Source organism: Rasamsonia emersonii (genome assembly GCF_000968595.1).
Source record: "Rasamsonia emersonii CBS 393.64 chromosome Unknown ctg1118621760477, whole genome shotgun sequence".
Lineage (NCBI taxonomy): Eukaryota > Fungi > Ascomycota > Eurotiomycetes > Eurotiales > Trichocomaceae > Rasamsonia > Rasamsonia emersonii.
The window spans coordinates 5,760-28,887 of NW_013562973.1; the positions used below are offsets into that span (position 1 = coordinate 5,760).

Below are 23,128 nucleotides of genomic sequence, written 5' to 3' on the forward strand. Positions count from 1 at the left end.
CAGATTGACATACTGAGGGATTTGAAATGATATACGGGGCGAAGTGCAGGAGTGAGGGCAGCGATCGTCGGCAAGTCAGGTCCTGTGCGCTGACGGGCTGACCTCAAGCGTGAGCTATCTGTGTGTCCAGGGCACTCTCCTGCCGTCTTCGAAGGTTGTTGTTCTCGAAGAGGTGGAAACAATCGTGTGACGAAGAGGGTTTGGAAGAGTCGAGCCAGATCTCTGATGAGTATCGTTGTTTCTGGGCAGATGTCTTCCATCCTCGTTGGATGCTTCAACAACCAAAAATGACAAGCTGACCTAGTCACGACTCGACCATGACTGCTTGTTTCTCTTCGAGGTAACTCGTTTCCACCATCCCCTTATCTACAGTTCTGTCGAAGGTATTGACGTCTCTTATACTTCTAGGGAAAGTCTTTTGTTCTCTGATATCGAATGATGTTGATGGCACCACACCAGAGCATAAGTGTGGTTTTCTCTGGGCCCGCTAATAGTGGGAATTCGTTAAGAGCGATCAGCATCCAGCCGATTTATCCCTTTGTAAATGCTTGTTTGCGGCTTGCCTTGTGCACAGCATTAAAACGGCCCCATATCCAGAGCATGACACGGTCATTTGGAAGACAACCTTTTGTAAATGTGTCCGATTCCAGGTCAACCCCTATTTCGCTGCTGAAGCCGGGTATGCCGCGCAAAGAAAGCGCAAGGTGGGTGGCGTCCTATAACACATAGTGTCATTGATTCGCGCTAGCAGATAGCTATTCGAGCCAGACACTATCGGCCCTGCATGTCGTCTTTGGTTGGTGGTCTATATGGCCTTCAAAACTGTCTCGTCGGCTCAGAGGTGTTTTCACCGCCTTCGCTTGTGTTCTAGGAAAAGTCGCAACGTCTGATGCCCTGGTTCTGAAGAGGGATTGCAGTGAGACTAGACATGGAATCCCCGCCATCAGAATCCACAGAATTGCGGTTCCTGACAAGGACACGAACGGGGAATTCTCCGAGGGCTGAACTCCACGGCAGGGTTGTCACTTTAAAATCAGATTGACAGGTCTTAATCTTATATCTTCGCTGGCGTCCGCTGTCATATGTCGCGGGTGGGTCAAACGCAACCGCGGATCCAATTTCCGGCCAGTGCGATCGCTGCTTACGGGAATTAAGCAAACCAGGATCAGTCAGGAGGTTACCATGGCTAAAAGTGGAAATCCTTCGATATTTCCAGCCTTCGTGCGGGACTGCTAGCCCTCTAGCCTGGAAAGGTGCAATCGAACCGTGCGTGTATACGGAGTACGGACTATTGGTTACGCATTACAGCAAGGTTGTTGCATTAGCGTTGAACGGATATCTAACCACGGTTAAATGACGGGTGTCTGCATAACCCTGCTCGTCCACTAGTTTGAGGGGCTGATTGGAATAGTCTGACGTCAAGTTCTCTCCTTACTCGGTACTTTCCTCGTTTGATATCTATCCAGAGCTGTGTCCTCATACGGCTTATTTAGTATGATCGGCTGAAGAACATCACCTGGGGGCGGGATCTATTGTTGCCAATGTGATACACCCTTGGAGCTGGATCTGTTTGTTGATGCCAATTAAATGATAAAACCGGGTGAATCAGTGGACGGAGACGCAAACATCCTAGCACCAGCCTAGACTGATAGCTTTGATTTTGGGCAGTCAGACTGATCAGAAGTACTAGTACTAGGTACGGAGTCCTTCAGCTGTGAGGCTGTCATAGAGAATAATCGCCGAGGTTGTCCACCAACCAGCAGCCAGGCAGAGTTGTACGTTTCGCTAAGTCTCAAGTACATCCATCTTATCAGATATATCCAAAACGCCTCTCTGATGGGAGCGCAAGCAAAACATTTACACAGCAATTAACTCTGAAAAGGACAAAGTGATTAGTAATCGGTTCCACGTGAGACGAGCCCCACCAGCGACCCTCCGCATCCACGTGATTTGACAAGAATAACCCCCTCAGTCCTGTCCAATCAGGATGTCTGTTAACGTCATAGTACTCCTCCACCCACGAACCCGATTATTCAACAGAACTCAGACCTATATCAACAACAAATCCATCATCTGTTCTTCTCGAAATCCGTCGGCAGTTACGGCTGTACGCTTCTCAGGAGAGAGAGACAGCGTTAAGAATCAATCAATCCAACGGTGCTCCTGCATAGATCTATTTATTTATCACAGGAGAAATACATACATACCCCCTGTTCTAGTCCCTATATATATCTATCGATATATCTACTCCATTACCACCATGCCAGAAGAGAAATACCCCATCGGAAGCCGCTCCGAGTGCGAGAAGATGGTCCGCGACTGGGGGTTTTCGCATGTTTTTACGTGGACGGATCCGAGGTGAGTATACATAAGATGTATTTATTTATGTAGACAAGTACATACTACATTCATACATTAGAATGAATATGGAATATGGAACAGTGTATACCTTGAATAAATAATTCTGTCTTATTAAGATTTGTTTGTTTTCTTTTCTTTTTTTTTAATCGATACTTCCTCTCTTCTTCGACTTTCTTGGACTATTTATTATCTTTAATCCCTCTACCCCCCTCCAAAAGAATCATCACCAATGACTATAACCAAATAAATGAACACCAATCCTAATCCTGATCCTAATCCTCATATACACATCATACTAACCAATCCTTATTTTTTATACAGCAACGCATACTACCCACCCCACTCCCACGCCGGCATCACCACCCACCTCATCCGCCGCGGCTCCCTGACCATCACGTACCCGGAGGACAACGCGAAATTGCACAATGGCCAAGTGGTCAAGGAGACGTACGGCGTGGGGTCGAGGATCGATGTCCCTGCGGGGAAGGTCCATGAGGTGTGGATTGGGGAGGAGGGGTGTGAGTATGTTATTGGTGAGTGAGTGAAAAAATAAATAAGATTGAAGAGAGGGGGGAATGATGGGGGGAGAGAGAGGATGATGGGGTGGGTTTGGTTTAGTTGTGGTTTGTTTTGTGTCCTGGTTCATGGGGGAGTGTATGTATGTAAAGAGTATATACCTAATGTATGGATGGACTTCTCTGTTTTATTTTTTTGTCGTGTTTATATTTATTTTCACTTCCATTTAGCAGTTCTATTTCTTTCTTATTTCTATTCTGGATATACATCATATACTATAGAATCCAATTCGTCTCGTCTGTACAGTATAGTAAACGCTATATTGCGAAAGCAGATTTCATCTTTTTTTTTCTTTATATTTCTTGTAACATCGTCAAAATATGATCCCGACTCGCAAGTATCTTATGAGACGAATCGGAAATCGAGTCTGTATCCTCGTTAGTCAATCAACATACAGCTGACTGAATATGGCGAAAGATAAAGACGCACCGCTTGTTCCCACTGTCCTTGTTGGCTGCCAAGTATGCGTCGCGTTCTTCCGTCGTCATGGCGTTCCATTTTGCTGCTCGCGTTCTCACACAGGATTAGTTGTGTTCGGAGAACGGCAAGTTAAAAGCGCTGGTTTGTGTACACACCTGTTTTTCCAATCATAGTAGATCTTTGCCACGATAAACAGGACAAAGCTGTACACGCTCAGCGCGATGAGCACCTTGTTGCCTGTCCGGTACAGAGGCTTGTCGTTGTTTCGATAGATCTGATTTCACAGACGTTAGTATCATGCCGCATTTGCTAGTCGGATGGCAACTCACGTTATTCGCAATGATGTTGCTTGCTTGCACCGTCATATTGTACAACGCCGAGGCCACCGTCCGCGTCCGCACCGACCCGGCATTCCGCGATGTCATCGCCACAATGGCCGCGTGCATGTATGGACTCCCGATCAGAAGAATGAGGATCGCCCATCTCGACCACGGGCTGGCATCCGCCGGCAGCACCTCCAGCGCGATCAGCAGCACGAGGTTCCACACCTCCGCCATCGCGCCCAGCAGCAGCCGCTGGTTGATGCGTTCCGACACCCACGTCCAGAACGCGAGATTGATGATGAAGATGACGTATGCCGGGATGGTCAGCAGGTTCGTCTGGAACGTGTTGAACCCCAGCGACGTCAGCTGCAGCGTGATGTAGTTGGACGCCGGGCTGGGCGGGATCATCCACGTCAGACCCAGCAGGTAGATCAACCACATGTCGTAGTCACACAGCGCCTCCCAGAGCAGCTTGGGCGTCACCGCCTGGCGGTTGTGCATGGTGCCCTTGCTGGGGTCGTCCCGGATGACCCGGTTCACCATGATCTTCTCTTCCCTTTCGCTGAACCATCCGTTTTTCCCCCGGAAGCGGCCAGCCGTCTGAGTGGGAGACGGCGGCATGTAGAACGCCGCAAAAATACCGATCACGCCGGTGATGAGACCCTCAAGGGCAAAGAGATACCTCCAAGCTTCCTTGCCGTTGTGAATGTGCAAGAAGCCAAAGGCAAGGAACGCGCCGACAATGGCGGTGGCTTCGTAGGTGATCCAGAAACCGCTCAGACGGATAGGAAGCTCTTTCGATTTGTACCAGTAGGAAAGGAAAAGGATGGTGTCGGGGATGCTAAGTCATATTAATTATCAAATTACGCAAAGATTAGAACTCAGGACACTCACAATCCACCCTCGAACAGACCGAGGAGCGCTCGACAGGCGAAAAAGGAAGCTCGACCGGTCAGAAAAGCCTGGCAAGAGGCAATTAAACTCCAGCAGACCATCTGAATGGGAATCCAACGGTCTGGCCCCAGCTTCTTGGAGACGAGTTGGGAGGGGAGCTCTGCACAGAGGAAGCAAATATAGAAGATCGTCTGGCCGGTGTTGTAGTCATTCGTGTTCATCTTCAGATCCGCCAGCATGTTGTCTGATAGAGCCTGGACGATATTTCCTCGATCAAGCTGCAGCGCGAAAAACGTAAGACAGGCGAACGTGCAGATCCGGAGGTCGATCTAGCAGAATGTCAGTTACAAGAACAGCAATTCTAACACTCATGATTTACCTTTCGGACGATCTTCTTTTCTTCCCATTCTTCCCACTCAAACTCAGGATCCCAGCGATGGATACCCTCGTATGTGTCAATTGGCTTGTAGTAGCGGATATCTTCCGTCATGTCAAAAGCAGCATCCTCCGCTCCCTGCGGCCTCTCCCGTTCTTCAAGAGACCGTGGAGTCGAGTAACCGGTTGTAACTCCATCTTTGGCGCTCTTGGACGCTGGAGATGGAGCGCTCGGCTGCTCAATCCCTGACTTGAAGTCCTCTGCAGCCATTGAGTCTTAGACAGTGCTTGGATGCTTGACTATCTGGTGCGGCAAGACAAAAGAAATCTACAGATGAAGTTCCTCCACGAAATATAAATGCCGAGTCGACTGCGGCTTGATGAGCTTTGCTGTCTCGGCGTCGTCCAGCTCAGAGCCAATGCCGTTCTAGTTTAGGCTGTTAGCCATAGGTGAGCAGAAAAGACCTTCTGTACTTGGTCTAGGCTTGCATCTGATCACACTTCGACCCGTAGCAGCGGCGGATACTGCGGATAGACCGGTCCTCGTGGCAGAGGGGAGTCATTATCCAGCCGCCAGTTGCCATAGCGGCTCCTCGGGCATCAGATAAGATGCCTTGATTCAATTAGATCCATGACAGGAGTCTCTTCTGTCCATTGGAGGATCTAGTGTATTCTGAGCGCATAGACCAGCCGATTTGACACTGACCACGCAGGGACATAGACGCGACGACAGTCGACGACTATGACGGCTGGCGCAGACACGGACTGTCATCTCTGGCATCAACGCTGCCTGAATAGCAATTCAGATCGAATGAGAATAGCAGCAACAAGGATTGCGTGCAGGCATGTGAATTGACGTTATCACGGGCGGGGCGATCCCTGTCTCGAATGCGTTGTTCTGCATTGCGTGATATCACGCAAGCCGGCCAAAGTTGACGTTATCGGCGAGGAATCAGAAGGCAGCCTGTGAGCCGGGACTGCCAGTAGAATGCGGAGTACACTCGGCAATAAAGCAGGAGATTATTTTTTGTTTTTTGATTTCAAATCGCAATTTCATCAGGTCGCTAGATCATCGCAGCAATCATCAGAGTTTGAGAATAATGAAGAAATAAAGTTGTTTCGTCCCAGTTGACCGGAAAGTTGACAGCAGACGGGCGGATGACTAAGCCGTGGAGACATCGATACACCGTCAACAATCGTCGTAACAATAAACGTAAGAGCGGATAAAATCCATGAAACCATGGTTAGGCATTTCTGTAGTGGGGGCAGTGGTTATCTGCAAGTCCACAATGATTGGGGTTGTTTTCCAGGCTTCAATGCCATTCTCAAACAATAAGATAGAGGAATATACACCAACCCTTACGACGACGCTGCTGGTTTATATATACGTTGCCTGCATCGTACGCTCGACAGCATTTTGGCTCTGCTGTCATTAGCACGCCATGACTGTTAATTGTTCTGCATCAGGATCGTCGAAATAGCCTATACTGGCAGGCCTTGTGCAGAGTGTTCTGTATGTACAGATACAATCCCATCTCATCACGGCAGATCTGGGGAAATGACGGAATGTGAGCACGATATCGGAGCCTAAATCATGCATAGGCATTCGCCAGCATTATCCACGCATGGTGAAACTTGGAAGTAGCCTGGGGCAGATTAGAGATCAATTAATATTGCGAGATTGGACCTGATGATACGAGAAGCGTTGTAGCATGGGAACATCCATTGAAGAAAGAACACAAACTGTAAAACTATACTGTAAAACTATATGGATAAACTCTTTCTAGAGTCTGTCTCCATCTCTCCCTCCCTCTCTCCGGTCTAACGTCCATATCTCGCAAACTGTATCAGAATCATCTCCATGGCCGAAATCGGGTCTTTCGCCGTTGCATTTTGCCCTGATAGGAAAGCTGCACTTTGTAATGTACCTAATGTACCTAATAATTGCCTAGAATCGTCTGGAGAAAAGAAAACGGATATTTTATTCGCCAAGCAATCCCAGACGAAGAGGTTGAACCGTTGATGTCAACCCTCCCCCAGATCACGCCATAAACGGCAAAATCGAAAAGATGCCGATTTGCCAATGACAGAACAGCGATCGATCCTTCAGACTTGGATATCATGCTCGTTAAACTCTTGACGATTACCCAGCCCCACCTGGGCCTTGATTGATTACGATTTATTATTGGGAAAAATGGTCCTATCTGACGTGGTTTTCGTATCAGTTACCCCGCAGAGACATTGCGCATAGGCAGAGCGAAAGCGGGATGGATGATGACGAGGATGATGAAGCGTGGAGGGGGGATGAGAAATAATAGTCTAGGCGATGGATAAGAGAATAAAACCCCAGGTGTTGCCACTGCCATCGTTATCTTCAGACTGACAGTCCTATACTATACCCATCTCATCTTCATCAACACACCTAGTGTATAACCACTGTAGAGCAGCACAACATGGCACCCTCCCTCGTTGAGACAGTCCCTCTGCGGGCTGCCACGACCATCAAAGCCAAGGTCACCGAAGGATTCAACAAGGAGAACGTCGGTGTGACCAGCTCGTACGACGAGAAAAAGGAGCTCAACGGAACGGAAAAGCACGCTCCTGCGTCGTTCCCTCACTACCTGCCCGTCTGGGACAATGAGACTGAGAGGTGGGATGGAAGAAATCATCCGCAAGCAGCACTTTTTCTTAGAAGATAATAATTTATCTTCGTCCTGCTGACTTCGTATCCAGATACCCTCCCCTCGAGCCCTTCGAGCACTACGACCACGGCAAGGACGCCGACCCGACCTTCCCGGACCTGCTGCCCCCGGGCAAGGCCCAGATCTCTGAGATCACGCCGCTCATCGGCTCCGAAGTCCATGGTGTACAGCTGAGCCAGCTGAACGACAAAGGAAAGGACCAGTTGGCCCTGCTGGTGGCTCAGAGGAAGCTGGTTGGTACGTCGTACAGATCACCATCGCCGCCTTATCTTGCCGGACGTATGTATATCTGACTGGGTGATACGCCATGCAGTCTTCCGTGACCAGGACTTTGCCAAACTGCCCATCGAGAAGGCCCTCGAGTTCGGCGGCTACTTTGGCCGACACCACATCCACCCGACCTCCGGCGCGCCCAGGGGGTTCCCGCAGATCCATCTCGTCCACCGCAGCGCCGACGACAAGACCGGCCTCCAGTTCCTCGAGGAGCACACCAACTCGGTGACATGGCACTCGGACGTCACCTACGAGCAGCAGCCCCCGGGCACGACCTTCCTGTACCTGCTGGACGGTCCCACGAGCGGCGGTGACACGCTGTTCGTCAACATGGCTGCCGCCTACAAGCGTCTGTCTCCGGAGTTCCGCAAGAGACTGCACGGTCTGAAGGCGGTGCACTCGGGGTTCGAGCAGGCCCAGAGCAGTCTGGCCCGAGGAGGCATCGTCCGGAGGGACCCGGTTGCAAACGAGCATCCCGTTGTTCGCACGCACCCGGTATGTCGACAGTTTCGCTAAAGTCAGGAAGAAAAATGAACTGACAGATCTATCCTATCAGGTCACCGGCGAGAAAGCCCTCTATGTGAACCCACAATGTAAGTTAGAGTCCACACTGGAATAAAAAAAAGAAGAGAGAGAGAGAAAAGGGGGAAACACCACAGCTAACATATCGAAGTCACCCGCAAGATCGTCGGCTACAAGAAGGAAGAATCCGACTACCTGCTCAAGTTCCTCTTTGACCACATCGCCCTGTCGCAGGACCTGCAGGCTCGCGTCAAATGGACTCCGGGCACCGTCGTCGTTTGGGATGTACGTATACGCTCTTGATAAGCTAGCTTTACGCATATGTCCTTTTGCGTCTATGTGCATACGTACTAACTGTCTGCATCAGAACCGTGTCACCGCCCACTCGGCTCTTCTGGACTGGGAGAACGGCCAGAGACGCCACCTGGCTCGGATTACGCCGCAGGCGGAGCGGCCGTTTGAGACGCCGTACGAGGGTGACGAGTAAATGAAGACAGCAGCAGCAGCAGCATCGAGGGAGGAAAGAGAACACTGTATTATGGCCCATTCATCATTTAATGATTGGATGAATAGATGGATGCATGCAAATACGTCTATATATTCCTTTGAATGAGTAAGCTTGCATGGATGAGGAAAATCAGAACCATTAAACAAACAGCCATAAGGGAGAGTGGCTGGTCTAACCTGGCCGTGACTACGATGTAAGCCATCACTTTGTATTGGAACGAATAGCCAGTCCCACGTGTTCATGGTTGATTCTCAATTGTAGAAGTACTGTCCGCGGTAATAATTGTAGGAGTATGCGATATGGTAATAGCAGATGCTGATTCCCGGCTTCTGTTCCGGGATAATTGATATTTAGCACAATGGGAATTGCGAGTATCCTCCCTTTACTGCTGGCTTGTTTCTTCAACATTCATGTGATGGCGCAAACTGTACAGGGATGACAACCCTATGACACAGCGTACAAGACTCGAGTCCACGGTATCGAGAGGCAATAAAAATAATGGCTTTGATTGCATGATTTGTACAGCCACTCTGCAGTACTTCCACCACAAATTGATACAATCGTCCGCTTCATCAAATCAATCCAATGTTACGAACGCTTGTCACAGCTGAACTGTAGGAACCGATTCTTGTCCAAACTATCGTCCTTCTTGTCATTTTTATTTCTGGCAGGGTCTGCACGCAAAGTGTCCATCCGTCTTGCTGGTGTCAAGTCACCTGAAACAGGGAAATGAGTATCGTCTGACATTGGGGCATCTTCCACAGGAGAACCGTCATAGTTGTACGCAACTGAAGGAAAGTTTGCAAATGTCGACTGGGGACAGCGCGTCAGGGGTGGCAACTCCTGTGAACTCGAGCTGGTCGGTCGAGTTGGCACATCCGCCGCATTAGCCCAGGTGTTGCTGCTAGAATGATGTTGCATCATGATAAGCCTGTCCGACGATGCCTGTGAGACGAACAAGGCAGGAAGAACTGCAGAACCTGTTGGAATCTTGAGACGAGTGATATTCTCCGACATGATCTGAGTGCGCACATCTTCAGCACGGTGCGACTGTGACTCGCCGTCCTCCGAGTTCGTGTCCATCTTCTGTTCGTCGCCACAGGTTCTTGCAGAATCGTGTGCCCTCTCTCTTGGTGTCAATGACCCTGGATCGTCTCCATTTGCCGGCAAGAGTGCTAGATCCTCCAGATGTTCCCAAGTGATCACTTCACCGTCAGCGAGCGGGACAGATCCAATTTGCACGTTTTCATTGGGATCTGAAGACATAGCTCAGAAGTTCGGAGTTTCTTCTGACGATTGTCAGGCTTGATTGGATAAAGAGTGAAAGGAATACTTTTCCAGACCTTGGACTTGGTGTGAGAGTCAGTACCTGCAATGGAATGGCAGTCGTCGCTGATGGAATCTGCGATTCGATTGTTGGACGAGAGCAGAAGATATATACGTTGGACAACGCGAGCGTGGAAATTTGATGACTGAACAGTTTGACACGTGCGAACCATGAATGCAGCATTGCAGGAGGGAAGTCCTTGCGTGTCGACCATGTAGAAGCGTGCATGGTCGAGATGTGTTCTGTTGGTCCCCGAAAGGAAGGAGTCGTGCTGCGTCGCACCTGCAAACGGAGATGCTGCATCCCAGTCCAAACAGAAACGCATTCACAAGCAAAGGTAACAAAGCAATCATTTTGACTTGGCTCTTTCGAATCGGCTGAGAAAGCCAACGTTCCACTCCTGAAACATCCTCGCAGACAGCGGTAAAATACCGTTGCTCCGTCGCAACGACTCGACAACCTCAGTGAAGATGCTCATGGGCAAAAACAGCTCTTCCAGGGAGATCGGTGCTGGGCGGCCTTTCTCCGGCTCAAGAAGCCCTTCCACATTCGAGACATCTTGATAGAAGACCTTCAGCGCCCGTCTGGCCATGACGCTATGGTCGACGCTGCAACTCGAGTACCGGAGGTCGGGGTTGAAGACCCAGAGCTGAATGAAGTCAGGATTTATTCAGATCTATATAATGCAAACTGATTGTTTCAATCGACGACATACCAGCATACCACTTTTCCCTCCGGCGTGAATGACAAATCTCCTCACCCCTTCCCGCTGGATCAGCTCGAGCAGTTGCGCGCTTACTATCGTCTCTGTCGGATGATACTCCAACGAAGGGCTTTCACTCTCGTCATCCCTCTTTTCTTCTGGGGCCAACTGTTTATGATCCTCAACCGTCGGTCGCTTCGCACATATATTAGCTTTGTAAAGCCTCCATCCAGCAGCTACACGGTCTTCCATGCCCAGGATGGCACCGCAGCCTTCACATTCTACATTTACTCTGGTGGAGGAAGACAGTCCAGAGGAAGTTGGGGCGGTCACTTGCTGCTGTAGTCAAAAGAATATGCATTAGCGACCGATTGACCAAAAGAAAACTCTGGGAAAAACACATGAAAACAGACAGATGATCACGCCAGCAGACGGAGAAGCATCTACAAGCTCATAGAGCCAAGATATTTACACCCTGAAGCGCCTACCCAGCCAACTGCTTAGAAACATCATAAGTGAGCTTTTTCTCCTGGAAACAACATAGATAAATGTACCCCGCCGCTATCCAGCGGATCCCACTTCTCTGGGCATGTCCATGTCCATGGAACAATTTTTCCGCTGTGAAACAAACGAGGCGGTTTCTACTCTCATTCCCCCCATGTCGAGACAAAAGCGACAACAGAATCAGATCGTGCAAAGAATAGCAGTAGTAGGAGGTTGATGGCAGCCTCGAAAGAGTTCGGGTCCCTGAAAAAAGATGAAATCCGTCTCTGTTCTTGTAAACAGGAAGATATCTATCTTTAATCCAGGCGCGAATCTTTCGATCACTGCATCGACCTCCGTACCACGTCTTCCCTGCAGAAATGAAACTGTTGCCTGCCTCGAGGAAGGGAGGGAGAAGACGAGGCTTTTCTGTCCCTGATTCTCAATCTTGGGCAATAGTATCGAAGGCCAGATCATGGGCTCAGATGTGAGCGAAGAGGCCTCCTTCTTCTTGCCCGAAGTGGTTGCACATTTGCACAGAACGGTCGTGTCTACGGTAGGCGCTATGTAATAGGAGGGGGAGGGTGGTGGTGGCAAGTCGCCACCGGGAGGAAAACTTTCAAGGAAGAACTGGACGTGTAAACACAAGAGCACGGTCTTTATTTCTCACCTTCAAGCCCTGGCAGTCCACCTCCGCGACCAAGAACGACGCCACATCGACGAGGATCGTTCCTGGTGTGGCCACAACCTGGCTGGCTGCTCCGTAACCTTTTATTGAGGCGTTTCGATTCTCGACGGTTTTATGTTGCTCGCGCTCACGTTCATTCTCATGCTCATGCGGATCTGGTTTGTGGCAATGCCAAAAGTCCATCATCTCCGCCCAGTTCCCGCTGGGAAGATCTTTCCACGTCCAGCCGCTCCGGGCAGTATCTCCGCTGCCATTCTGGGTTTTAGCTCCATCCAAAATGACGCGAGTGCAGAACCGACAGTGTAGGGACGTGCATGTAGACATATCCTCCGCCGTCCACGGAATGAAATCGTCATCTTGAAGGCCATCAGTTGTGGCCGTGTCAACTCCCTCATCCTTGTCTATCGGTAGTCGGAACGAGAACTCCCTTCGCCTTCTATCAGCAGCGTTGACGTTGTCTTTGACGCCGACGCGGTGTCCCGCGAAGTGCAGACTTCTTCGCGACGCCTCACTAACTCGCGCAGGAAGCTTCAGTGTCTCCGTCACTTCGACCTCTCCGTGGGTAAAATATACTGTCACCGCCCGTCGCGACTCAGAAAGAGAAATATCGGATGTCGCATGCTCGCTAGACGACGCTGATTCTGGCGAGTTCGGCGATGAGACATAGAGCGTCAACTGGCGAATATTTGGCAACAGTTCTGCATGCATGTAGATCGACGAAGAGGCAGAGGCGTCAGAAAGGGACGCAAGTTCTTGGGATTGCGACATTTTATCAAACAAGACTTCAAACGCATCTAAGACTCGGCAACGCGTCGTGAACCTGCCACATGTGAGCGATCAAGCGAGTACCTCTGTCCGATGACTTCGTGGCTTGCTTGCATGGGCAAATGCGTAGGCTGGTATAAAATTTCCTGGTTCTGTGAAAATCAACGATAAACAAATATCACTGCATCATTCAGTGTGTATGCACAATGCCACAGGGCCCGGATATGAGCTTGAAGGTCTGTCTCTTGCAAGCTCCAGAGCTGAAGCTCTGTTGTGGAGAGAACGCGTATGTAGCAAAGGATGCAAAGGATGCAAACTGCAGATAAAGCACTAGCATGAAGTCACGTGACTATAATCAGGTGCTTACTGCATCGGGCAAGGCTCGACTGGTCAGTCCTCAACGTGAATCCTTTGTCATTGTCAAGTAGAATTGCCATTTCTCATTACATGATGACTGTTCAGGTCCTATATTGGATCCTGCCAGCTAACTAATTTTCTCCCTGTTACAGTACAAGAACGACCAAGCTTCGAATCTGGGCTTGAAAATGAATTGATAACCAAACCCATTGAATGCCTTGCTCAACAATACAGCTAATCTATAGACAATAATAAAAAGACTAGTGCAATACACTTAAACAATCCGTCATGTATATGTCTAAGTTTGCACCCATCTTGTTCACTAAGATTCAGGCTCAGCAGCCTGCTTAACTTTAGCAAAGACCTCCATGATGAATTTTCAGACAGATCCTGCGCCCCATCAAGCTGATGCTCTCTCTCCTTCTGGATGACAAACGTAGGGACACCAGAAACGACAGATTCGCTATTAGCCTGCTGGACCTCCTCGTCGACCTCTTTCCTACCGAGGTGATGAAGCATGAAGTTACAGCACTATTGTCGCATATGTAGTCACTTCTTCAGCCGAAATGCCATAAGAGTACAAATCCAGAATTTCTCAGTCTCAAGGAGACAAGTAGATCAACAAAGACAGCGAACTTAGTACAACTCCTTTTATATATCGGAAGAAGTCTATCGTAATACCCCAGGGACTTAGCGGAATGCGCTATTAACGGTGACCATGATCCTTCTCGCACTGCCAAATCACCTGTACCGAACGCATTCAGCTACGCGCAGCTCGAACTGTATGCTCGCTAACAACATAGGGCAAGTATACGTTTCTGCGTGCTGGCCATGTATAGTGTTGAACACGTATATTTATTCCCAGAAAATAGTATGCCACTAAACATTCTATTCACCGTATCAAACAAGATACATCGGCGACAAATCGATGTCGAATGCCGTACCCAATGATAGATCGATTCAACATGAATTGCAAGCTAATTGTACACATGCCATCTGGCGAAATAATAAAATTACAGACCACGCAAGAAGTTCGATTCGCGGATTCCCTTGCGTCTAGCTTCCCGGGCGCTCTTGGTAATCTCTGCCCTCTTCTCGAGACTCTCGGCTGCTTCGGCCACAATGTCTTTGGGTCCGTCATCGGTTCTGTTGTACGGAGCGGGAGTGATATCTATCGACTGTTCGTGGAGCGGAACCTTGGGCGGTTGCGATGCGGCGAGCGCGGCCATCTTCTTCTCATATCGTTTGCGTTGCTTCTTGGTCATGGCTGCTGGGAGTTAGAAAAAGGACGAATACTCGGCCAGTGCATAACCGTCAGGATATCCTTACAGCTTAGATCCACCCCGCCAGTCTCAGAGTCGGACTTCTTTTTCGACTCATCTAACAACGTCCACAGCCAATCCGGGTATTCTGAGTCTTCCATGGCATAGATATCGGGCTTGTTCTTCATGTAGTTGAGACCCTGCAGTTTCGTTCCGGCAGGACAACTGCTGGGCGGTCGCTCCACCGCCGGCCTTGCGGGCTTCTCTGGCTTCGCTGAGGGTTTCCCTTCTTCTGGCGTGCTCGCAGGCTGTGATGCGCTGGGAGTAGCTGAAGGTGTCGCCGACGGAATGCTAATAGGTTTCTTGGCCTCCGGCGGCTGGCGTGGGGTTGGAGGAGGAGGCATAGGAGCATTGTCGCTGTAGAGGCGGACCTGACTCTTGACTAACGGGGACAGACGAGCGCATGACGAAGGCGATGCGACGACATGTTGCTGGAATTGCAGCCGGGAGAGGAGATGTGTTCGGCACCTTTGGCAGATCATTGTGCTGGGAGTATTGCAGAGACGCAGGGAAAGGAAAGGGAAAAGATCAAACAGAGTTTTATATTTGCATCAAAGCAGGCCAATGACGGCTGCAGCGAGGTAGCTGGCCTGGAAAGAAGAGTTGAGATTGGATGAGCTGAGGTCAAAAAAATGCGGAATAATGAATTTGTTGCGGACGCCGGACGGAGAAGTCAGGTCACGTGCAATCGGGAGCTGGTGGTGACTAAGCAGAACAGTCATCCGCGGTTTCTCCACCCCCGCAAAGACGCGATGACACCCATATCAACGTTACATGCTCATCGCCTTATTATCCAAATACAGCTCATCACAGTGGCATAGTAGATTTCAATCTACGTGTCTATTCCAATGACGAGTAGCCAATATGTCTGCAAGTGTGGCGAAGTTGGACGTGCTCTTTATTTGCTCACGCTCGAATGAAAAGAACACCTACTGTCGAAGCTTACAGAACCCAGTGATTGCACAGCTATTCGAATGAATTATATAATACCGGAATCTATCTCTACCATACATGACAAGGATTGCGACCCGAACTAGAACATATACATTTCCGGACCTCAACCCTCTTTTCCCATCACATCTAAGAGACAATGGATCATGCAATGCTGTATAAAACAATTCGAACACGAAGTCGACAACTTCCTGGAGATGCAAGTAAAGACAAAATGAAGATATGAGAACGGAGCCATGGTCAGTGACCTAGTTTGTGAGCCCACTAACACGCAGGAAATTGCATATGTCAACGCAAGCATCTGTCAAACTCTTCTCCGTCTTCCATTCAAGTTCCTGCCAGGACCTCTCGGGTACTGCGACACAGTAACCGACGTCGCCAGGGCGCCTTCCAACGGCTTTTCTGGCGATTGGTTTCCCTGATACATTTTCCATCGTCTCAACCACCTCGCGGACTGAGTGGCCCTGTCCGGTTCCGAGGTTGAATGTCCGGAAGTTTTCGCGGATCTTTCCCTCATTGGCGGCGTTTAGGGCTGCGATGTGTCCTCTGGCGAGATCAGTGACGTGGATGAAGTCCCGGACGGCTGTGCCGTCTTCGGTGTCCCAGTCGGTGCCGAACATCTGAAGCTCTTCGTATTGGCCAGTCATCACTTTCACGACAACCGGAAGAAGATTGGTGGGAATTCCCTTGGGATCCTCACCAAGAAGGCCAGAGGAGTCGCATCCGATGGGATTGAAGTAGCGGAGAGCGACAATCGTCCATTCCGGGTCCGATGCCGCGACGTCAGCCAAGATAGCTTCGCACATCCACTTGGTTCTGCCGTAAGGGTTGGTGATTCCAGTGCAACCGGGCTGTACAATTCTTTCGAGTCCGTCGTTGTCTTTGACGACTTCTTTTTTATGGACGCAAAGTTCTTCCTTGAGCGGAAGGTTCGACGTTGCGAGGGTTCCATACACTGTTGCCGAGGAAGAGAAGATGAAAGTCTTGATTCCGTACTCGCCAAGAACGCCAACAAAGTCGATGAGGCCGCTGACATTGTTTGCGTAGTACTTCAATGGCTGTCGAATGCTTTCTTCCACAGCCTTGTGCGCAGCAAAGTGGATGACACCGGCTATCTTTGACTTTGGTGAACCCCAGCGGGATGGGAGCTTGTACTCCTCGAGGAGCTCACGCAAGGCGTTCATGTCCCGGTAGTCATGAGAATGTTTCTTGAGCGAAGGCATAGGAGTACCTTTCTCTTCGTGGTACTTGGCGGCCAACGTTTGGATGCGATCGAAGACATTCTCGTAAGAGTTGCTGAGGTTGTCGATCACGATGACATTGTAATTCGCTTTCAGCAATTCCAGGGTGGTATGACTGCCGATGAATCCGAGGCCTCCTGTCACAAGAATGTATTGGTTGTCCGACACCAAGTCCTGCAAGCGATGGTTCAGGTCATCATCGAATAAGACGGATTGTTGCGTCGCCGGGGTATCTGCGCTTGGGGGTGAATGTAGGAGGAGCGGAGAGCCGGCTTCACTCCGCTCCGGGCTGTTCACGTCTGAAGGGAATTGGGACATCTGGAGAAGCGACCGACTCAAGTTGGAAATGAGCAGCAAGTACTGTACAACGAGCGGCTAGGGTTAGGAAGACTTAGGGGGGGAATGATCGTCCCAGGACTCTAGGACACTTATTATATTGGGGGCGCTGGCCGATGTTCGATCAGACCATAGCAGAATCACACAATCTAGATTTCCCCAGACACCTCTTCGTGTTATTTTTTTTTCTTCCATTCGATCCGAAGGAGGATCTGGGTGGCCACATCGCCAGTGGATCAGCGAATGTGGTCCTATGGACTGGGATCTGGAAGTGGATTCGTCGCGATTCGCTGACCGCATTTACGCTCATGCATCTGTGACAGCGATGCGCCCAGATCCGTCGAGCGAGCAAGCCACAAAGATCCTCTTCGGAGGGCTGGATGGCAGCCCTGGTTCATTCAGCTCAGTGTCTCGGGCACCAGGCACGCCCTCAACCTTCTATTTTAGGAGCGTGGGTCTGGCTGATTTGGACCCAGAGGGCTTTATTTAGGGCCGTATGGGAAGGTCGGCGCTATTCCGCAACAAAAAAAACCATACTAAGTTCCTTCAACCGTGCACTACTGGCTCCCTTACAGTGCAGCGATTCCCATATACTACCATGGCACTCGAAAAAAATGTTAGGGGCGGCGGCCTTCTCAGGTCGAGACGCTGCCGTCTCCTTCTTGGAGTCTTCATCTTCATCGCAATTCTCGCCGTGGTCATTCCCCCAGCGGTTGTGATAACTCTGAGGAAGAAAAACAGCATGGGTCCGAAGTCTACGGTCTTTGTTCCATTATACGTTTACCCAGCGCCTGGCGCCTGGACGCCACTGGAAGAGGTGTATGTGCTGCACCCCTGTCCGTTTTCCCCGCTGACTTCCGTACAAGTACATGGGCATCAATCTTCTTTTTCCATTTTAAACGAGGAGGATTGTGCCATGTGCTCAGTCGGATGTTTTCCATTGATTGAAAAGGGAACAAAGTTGTTAAAAAGCCGCCACAGTGTCAAAAGCCATCCAGACGTCAACTTCACCGTGGTCATCAACCCAGGGAATGGCCCCGGGCCCAATCCCCTGCCCGACGCCAACTATACGCGCGAGATCCCAAACCTAGCTAGCTACGACAATGTGCGCCTCCTCGGATATGTGGCCACCACATATGCGACGCGAAACATCAGCCTGGTTCGCAAGGATATCGAGACGTACGCCGCGTGGCCGACCCAGAGTGCCAACCGGTCTCTGGCCGTGAACGGGATCTTCTTTGACGAGACACCCCAGCAGTTCGATGCTAATGCCTTGGCATATTTCCAAGAGCTGACTGCGCTAGTAAAGCAAAGCAAGGGTTTGGGGCCGGAGAACTTTGTAAGTCGTTTTCCTGCGGTAATTTACGTTACAGTATTTTACGGCGGCCACTCAACCCTAAAGTGTTGACATGTATTTTTTCTGCGTCTGCTCACGCATCAACAGGTCGTCCACAACCCGGGAGCGGTACCGGACCCTCGCTACCTCCCGACGGCGGACTCGACGGTGGTGTTTGAAGACACGTACGAGACGTTCGTCCAGCGGAACAACGCGAAGATGTTCACCAACATCGCCGATGGCAATCGGACCGAGCTGTGTGTCATCATCCACTCGGTGCCGGACAGTATCCAAGCCTCGGCGCTGCGCAGCCTGGTCAAGGATACGCGCGAGGTGGCGGATGAAGTGTTCATAACGCACCTGAGCAGCGATTTTTACGCGAATTTCGATCCGAACATGGGGGAATTTGTTGACCTGATGGCGAAATCGTGATTCACTTAGCTATGCAACTGTTACTGCGATGCCTGGTTTGCACTCGGTGAGAACTTGACATGATGAAGACTCTTCTTTCTTTTCATCTCATGTCGCAGGATGACCTGAGAATTCTTCATTGTATGACTGTCATCACTCCTGATACGTATGCGATGAGTATGACGACCAAAGCAATATAAAAAATACTTCGTTCCTTCTAGAAGCTGTTGACAGCTACACTTGCGAAGCTACCATTCTACTAAGGTCTGACTTTATTTGGCATGACGTTACTTTGGCAATCGGTGGCTGGATGAGCGTATAGCCCCAATCCCCATGTCCACGTGTATGGCGTATTTTTTGGCCCCGTAAGAGGATGTTTTAATTACGGCGTTCGATACAGCATTAATTACAGAACAATACCGTACGATCCCGACCTAACCCAACAGGGCTAGTCGTAGTTAGCTGCCGCCCTCGAGTTTCAAGTTTCAACCCGTAGATCTCATGCATGTCTACCTACTCGATGTACTATACATAGTAGAGTAACATGTCCTAAACCAATCCGACTGACTGGCAACTGCGCACTGCTATTTTTGTTACGAGAAAGAAACTTCCTCCTGCCTAGCTAACCTACGATCCAATGCATGCGATTGCAAGTTGGCATCGTGTTCCATGAGGCGCTTAGTTTGGCTTAGCTTGGCTGCTTGGGTAGCCTCGATGCCAGTCACGCCATCAGGGCAGGGTCAGCTTGAAAAGAATCAGATGTCGATCAAGAAGCTAAGCGAGCTGCATGTAGGCAGCAAGCAAGAGAGCTGAGAGCTCCTTGCACTGTGCATACATACACAGTACATGCACAGAGTATGGAAGCAGCTTTTTTTTAATATGTCATCTGTGTGACTTGCTTAAGTTTTGATTTGGATTTGGATTTGTAAGTCTTTTTTTTCTTTTTCTTTGTGTTGTTTCCTTTCCTTTTTTTTTTATTTTTATTTTAGGGTTCAGGTTAAGCAAACCTTCAAACCTTCAATCCCGCCTGAAAGAAAGAAAGAAAGAAACAACTCGTCCCGTGTCTTTGTCCCAACAGAACTGACTGACTGACTTGCTGAGTGGTCCAGCTGAACCTGAACTGAACGAAGACAGGACAGAAATAAAATGCCCAGAAATTGCAAGATGCTGACCGCATCACGACAACGATGACGTGCCAGAAGACAGACATGTATACACCACGTATTGGATAAGTTTCTGCCAAGATCAATATAAATATGTGGGGAATATCGGTGATAATAAATAAGAAGACAAGAATTTTGTTTAAAGGGCATTTCAAGGCGATAGGCTGGGAGGAAAAGAAAAGAAGGGACTTACTTGGCGAGGCGAGATCGATCTGTATGCATTGCGTTGTTCCAGCCTACTGTATGTCTGACTACACAGACAGGAAGACATCTTGGCATGTTTTCTTCCTTAGGTGTCTAGGTGTCTAGGCGTCCAGGTGACTGACTGACTACCTTAGGCACATACACTACTAGTAGTCTAGTATATTGTCTGACATGGATGAGTCGGATCACCGGCAAACTAGTACCTACCTACCTACCACAAGTGGAGATTCGAGAACACAAATGACAGATTGCATGTGTAACTGCAGCAAGCAAGCAAGGAAAATGGGAAATATTGCCGATATCCCTTGTCAAGTTGTCGTAATAATATTCCGAGACTAGCTGTCAGTCAGCTAGCTTAGATCTTAGCGAAAAGCAGGAAAAAGCAAGGAAGAAAGAAAGGAAGGAAAAAGAGCCGACGAGTTTGAGTTTGGCAACTGACTGACTGGAAATTGTAAGCGAGAAAGTAAAAAGTGACGAGCAAGGAGATTAATTGTAAAGTACATGTACTGTACATCATGACGCCATCGTACATGCACTCATCACACTGCATAATGTAACTATTACCATGCACACAGCAGGATGGCAGAAGCATTCATTAATAATCCTACATTGTACAGTACGTACTACTATACTAGGTATGTTGCACAGTACCTAGGTAGGTAACTACCTCGGGCGGAATACATTATTATTATTACGGCGATAACTACGTGTACTTTGGTAGGGCTGTAGATGAGATTAGATTAGACTCAAGTGGAAAAGTTTCCCGATCGGCATTTTGTCTACTTTATTATACTATAGTACACTGCGTTATACTGTAGGTAGATAGGAAACCTGGAAAATACATAACTGAGTATTCGTACAGAATAACTGCGTAAATCATCCGTATGTACGTATGAACAGTACATATCTTACTACCTAGCATAATGACAAAAACTGAAAGCGAAAGGGTAAAAAAACAAAGAAGCCAAGTAAATGGGGCGAAATTCCACTGGATGGGTAGTGTCGAGATCCATGGATGGATGTTTCCTTCGCTTTCCCGCTTCCGTTGGTTTTTGTTCCCACGTTTTCTAGAAGACAAATCCTTCCCATAATAATAATAATACATGTATTACTGACTGAACGATTCAACGTGCTATTAAATTACTATTAATATTATTGCCTGGTGAATGGACATTATAGCCTGCGGACAGAGTGTACGTCTGAATCATACGATTCCTACAATTCCTACCATTTTCTCGACAATACACTCTTCCCAAACTTAATCAATAAGGCTTTGCCAACTGTGCTACCTAAACCCATCACACAGCGCTACCTACCTACCTACCTACCTACTTATCCTACCCTATGCATGTCTTAGCTGAGACTGAGAGGGCTGAGAGGGCATGACTTGAGGTGAGGCAAGTCATTTACCTGAAGTAAAGTTTCCGATCCAAGCCCCATCCGAGCCACGTGTTTCCAGCAATTCCATCCATTGATTCATCCACCGCAATACAACAACCATGCAGGAATCCTTGATTGATCCATGGATATGGCCCTGTCTCAGGAGTCAGTCTCAGGTACTTACTGTACTGTGTCTGGCAGACAGGTAGACAGGGCGAATGTAACGTTGCAATGGGATGAATCATCCTGATGGTACTGTACTCCGTACACGCAGCAAACATGATGCAATATTAGTTGAAGGGGTAAAAATATCACAGCATGCCTGTGTCATGTGACGGCTGAGGGACAGTATCTGATTACATGATCTAATTAACCCTAACCCTAACTATCCTCAACCTCAACCTGAACCACGGGTGATGCATGGCATCTTTTTCCTGTTCCTGTTGCTGGTCCCGTTCCTGACGGATGACGAATGACTGGTCACAAAACCAGCCCCGGTATGTAGTCTCGGGATTTGATGGTGGCGGTGCTGAAAGAAACCTAAGGTTCCAAACACAATGACACATCACACTCCAATTGGATCTCATGGATCGGCAGTAGGTACAGTACATATAGGCAGGTGGCTTCTCTGTACTCTGTACATGGACTAGGTCTACACTCCGTCCTCGTATCCCGAACCGAACCAGAGTTAAGTTCTTACTTAGTGAGATCTGGTGGGACCGTGGGGCGAACCAACCAACAACCAACAACACTAAATCGGGTCCTTAGGTAGTTAGAAGAACCTTAGGAACACGTAAACTGGGTCTGGAACATAACAGCCATGTACCAGGTACAGGGCCTGTACCGGTAATACAGTACTAGTACCTACACCCCCACGTAGCTATTCCCGGTCCCAACGTACATAGATACCTACTCCATCCATGGATTTCATCTGATGGATGATAGAATCATGGACCCCGTTCCTGAATGACCCAAACTTCTCTTCTGGCTTACCCCTGACTAATACCAGAACAGAAACAGCCTTTTTTTTTTCCCCCAGAACCCATACTGATCCATACTGATCCATGGAATGGCTATCCGTCCGCGTGGCATGGCTAGGCATGGGCTCTGGAAGATTCTGTACATTGACATTTACAGTAAAAGATACCAGACAGACCCATGAAACATACACAATTGAATCTCATCATTGTTCCTCGTGCAGTAGGTAGGTAGGTAGGTAGGTATGCAGGTAGGCAGTCAGCAAGATCCGTGTTTATATACCGAAGTACTGTATATACGTCCGGAGTATTCGGATGTATCTCCGATATATATATATTTATATTCTTAGTTCTCGATGGATTGATGGTGGGCCTGGATGGATCCTATCCATAGTTTTTATTTGTTTTTCTTTTTTATTTTTTTTTAATTTTTAATTATTTTTTTTATGAAAATGTTCGTCATTCATGACTAAAGAAATATTGCTCAGAGGGTTTATTTTATTTCGTTTATTTTATTTTATTTTTTTTTA

General features: G+C 48.7%; 8 protein-coding genes across 8 annotated transcripts; 3 read left to right on the forward strand and 5 right to left on the reverse strand.

The window, feature by feature from the left end:
- Positions 1-2,260: 2,260 nt before the first annotated feature.
- On the forward strand, positions 2,261-2,902 carry T310_6955 (uncharacterized protein; the record flags this gene model as incomplete). The annotated part of the gene is made up of 2 exons (XM_013470235.1): positions 2,261-2,358; positions 2,683-2,902. The coding sequence occupies 2 exons, from the start codon at positions 2,261-2,263 to the stop codon at positions 2,900-2,902; spliced, it is 318 nt and encodes a 105-aa protein (XP_013325689.1).
- A 622-nt stretch (positions 2,903-3,524) lies between these two features.
- Positions 3,525-5,220, reverse strand: T310_6956 (Transporter; the record flags this gene model as incomplete). Its single annotated transcript, XM_013470236.1, has 3 exons — positions 3,525-4,521; positions 4,575-4,903; positions 4,954-5,220. 3 exons carry the CDS (start codon positions 5,218-5,220, stop codon positions 3,525-3,527), a joined length of 1,593 nt encoding a protein of 530 aa, XP_013325690.1.
- Positions 5,221-7,402: 2,182 nt separating this feature from the next.
- On the forward strand, positions 7,403-8,933 carry T310_6957 (Taurine dioxygenase; the record flags this gene model as incomplete). Its single annotated transcript, XM_013470237.1, has 6 exons — positions 7,403-7,599; positions 7,683-7,930; positions 7,965-8,419; positions 8,481-8,517; positions 8,598-8,731; positions 8,814-8,933. 6 exons carry the CDS (start codon positions 7,403-7,405, stop codon positions 8,931-8,933), a joined length of 1,191 nt encoding a protein of 396 aa, XP_013325691.1.
- Positions 8,934-9,542: 609 nt separating this feature from the next.
- Positions 9,543-12,863, reverse strand: T310_6958 (Uncharacterized protein; the record flags this gene model as incomplete). The annotated part of the gene is made up of 7 exons (XM_013470238.1): positions 9,543-10,210; positions 10,249-10,578; positions 10,714-10,930; positions 10,997-11,323; positions 11,473-11,480; positions 11,830-12,097; positions 12,138-12,863. 7 exons carry the CDS (start codon positions 12,861-12,863, stop codon positions 9,543-9,545), a joined length of 2,544 nt encoding a protein of 847 aa, XP_013325692.1.
- Positions 12,864-14,290: 1,427 nt separating this feature from the next.
- T310_6959 (uncharacterized protein) lies at positions 14,291-15,081 on the reverse strand (the record flags this gene model as incomplete). Its single annotated transcript, XM_013470239.1, has 2 exons — positions 14,291-14,544; positions 14,607-15,081. The coding sequence occupies 2 exons, from the start codon at positions 15,079-15,081 to the stop codon at positions 14,291-14,293; spliced, it is 729 nt and encodes a 242-aa protein (XP_013325693.1).
- A 717-nt stretch (positions 15,082-15,798) lies between these two features.
- T310_6960 (UDP-glucose 4-epimerase) lies at positions 15,799-17,109 on the reverse strand (the record flags this gene model as incomplete). The annotated part of the gene is made up of 1 exon (XM_013470240.1): positions 15,799-17,109. The coding sequence occupies one exon, from the start codon at positions 17,107-17,109 to the stop codon at positions 15,799-15,801; it is 1,311 nt and encodes a 436-aa protein (XP_013325694.1).
- A 616-nt stretch (positions 17,110-17,725) lies between these two features.
- Positions 17,726-18,895, forward strand: T310_6961 (uncharacterized protein; the record flags this gene model as incomplete). Its single annotated transcript, XM_013470241.1, has 3 exons — positions 17,726-17,946; positions 18,109-18,466; positions 18,572-18,895. 3 exons carry the CDS (start codon positions 17,726-17,728, stop codon positions 18,893-18,895), a joined length of 903 nt encoding a protein of 300 aa, XP_013325695.1.
- Positions 18,896-22,393: 3,498 nt separating this feature from the next.
- Positions 22,394-22,808, reverse strand: T310_6962 (uncharacterized protein; the record flags this gene model as incomplete). The annotated part of the gene is made up of 3 exons (XM_013470242.1): positions 22,394-22,459; positions 22,523-22,738; positions 22,791-22,808. 3 exons carry the CDS (start codon positions 22,806-22,808, stop codon positions 22,394-22,396), a joined length of 300 nt encoding a protein of 99 aa, XP_013325696.1.
- Positions 22,809-23,128: the final 320 nt, after the last annotated feature.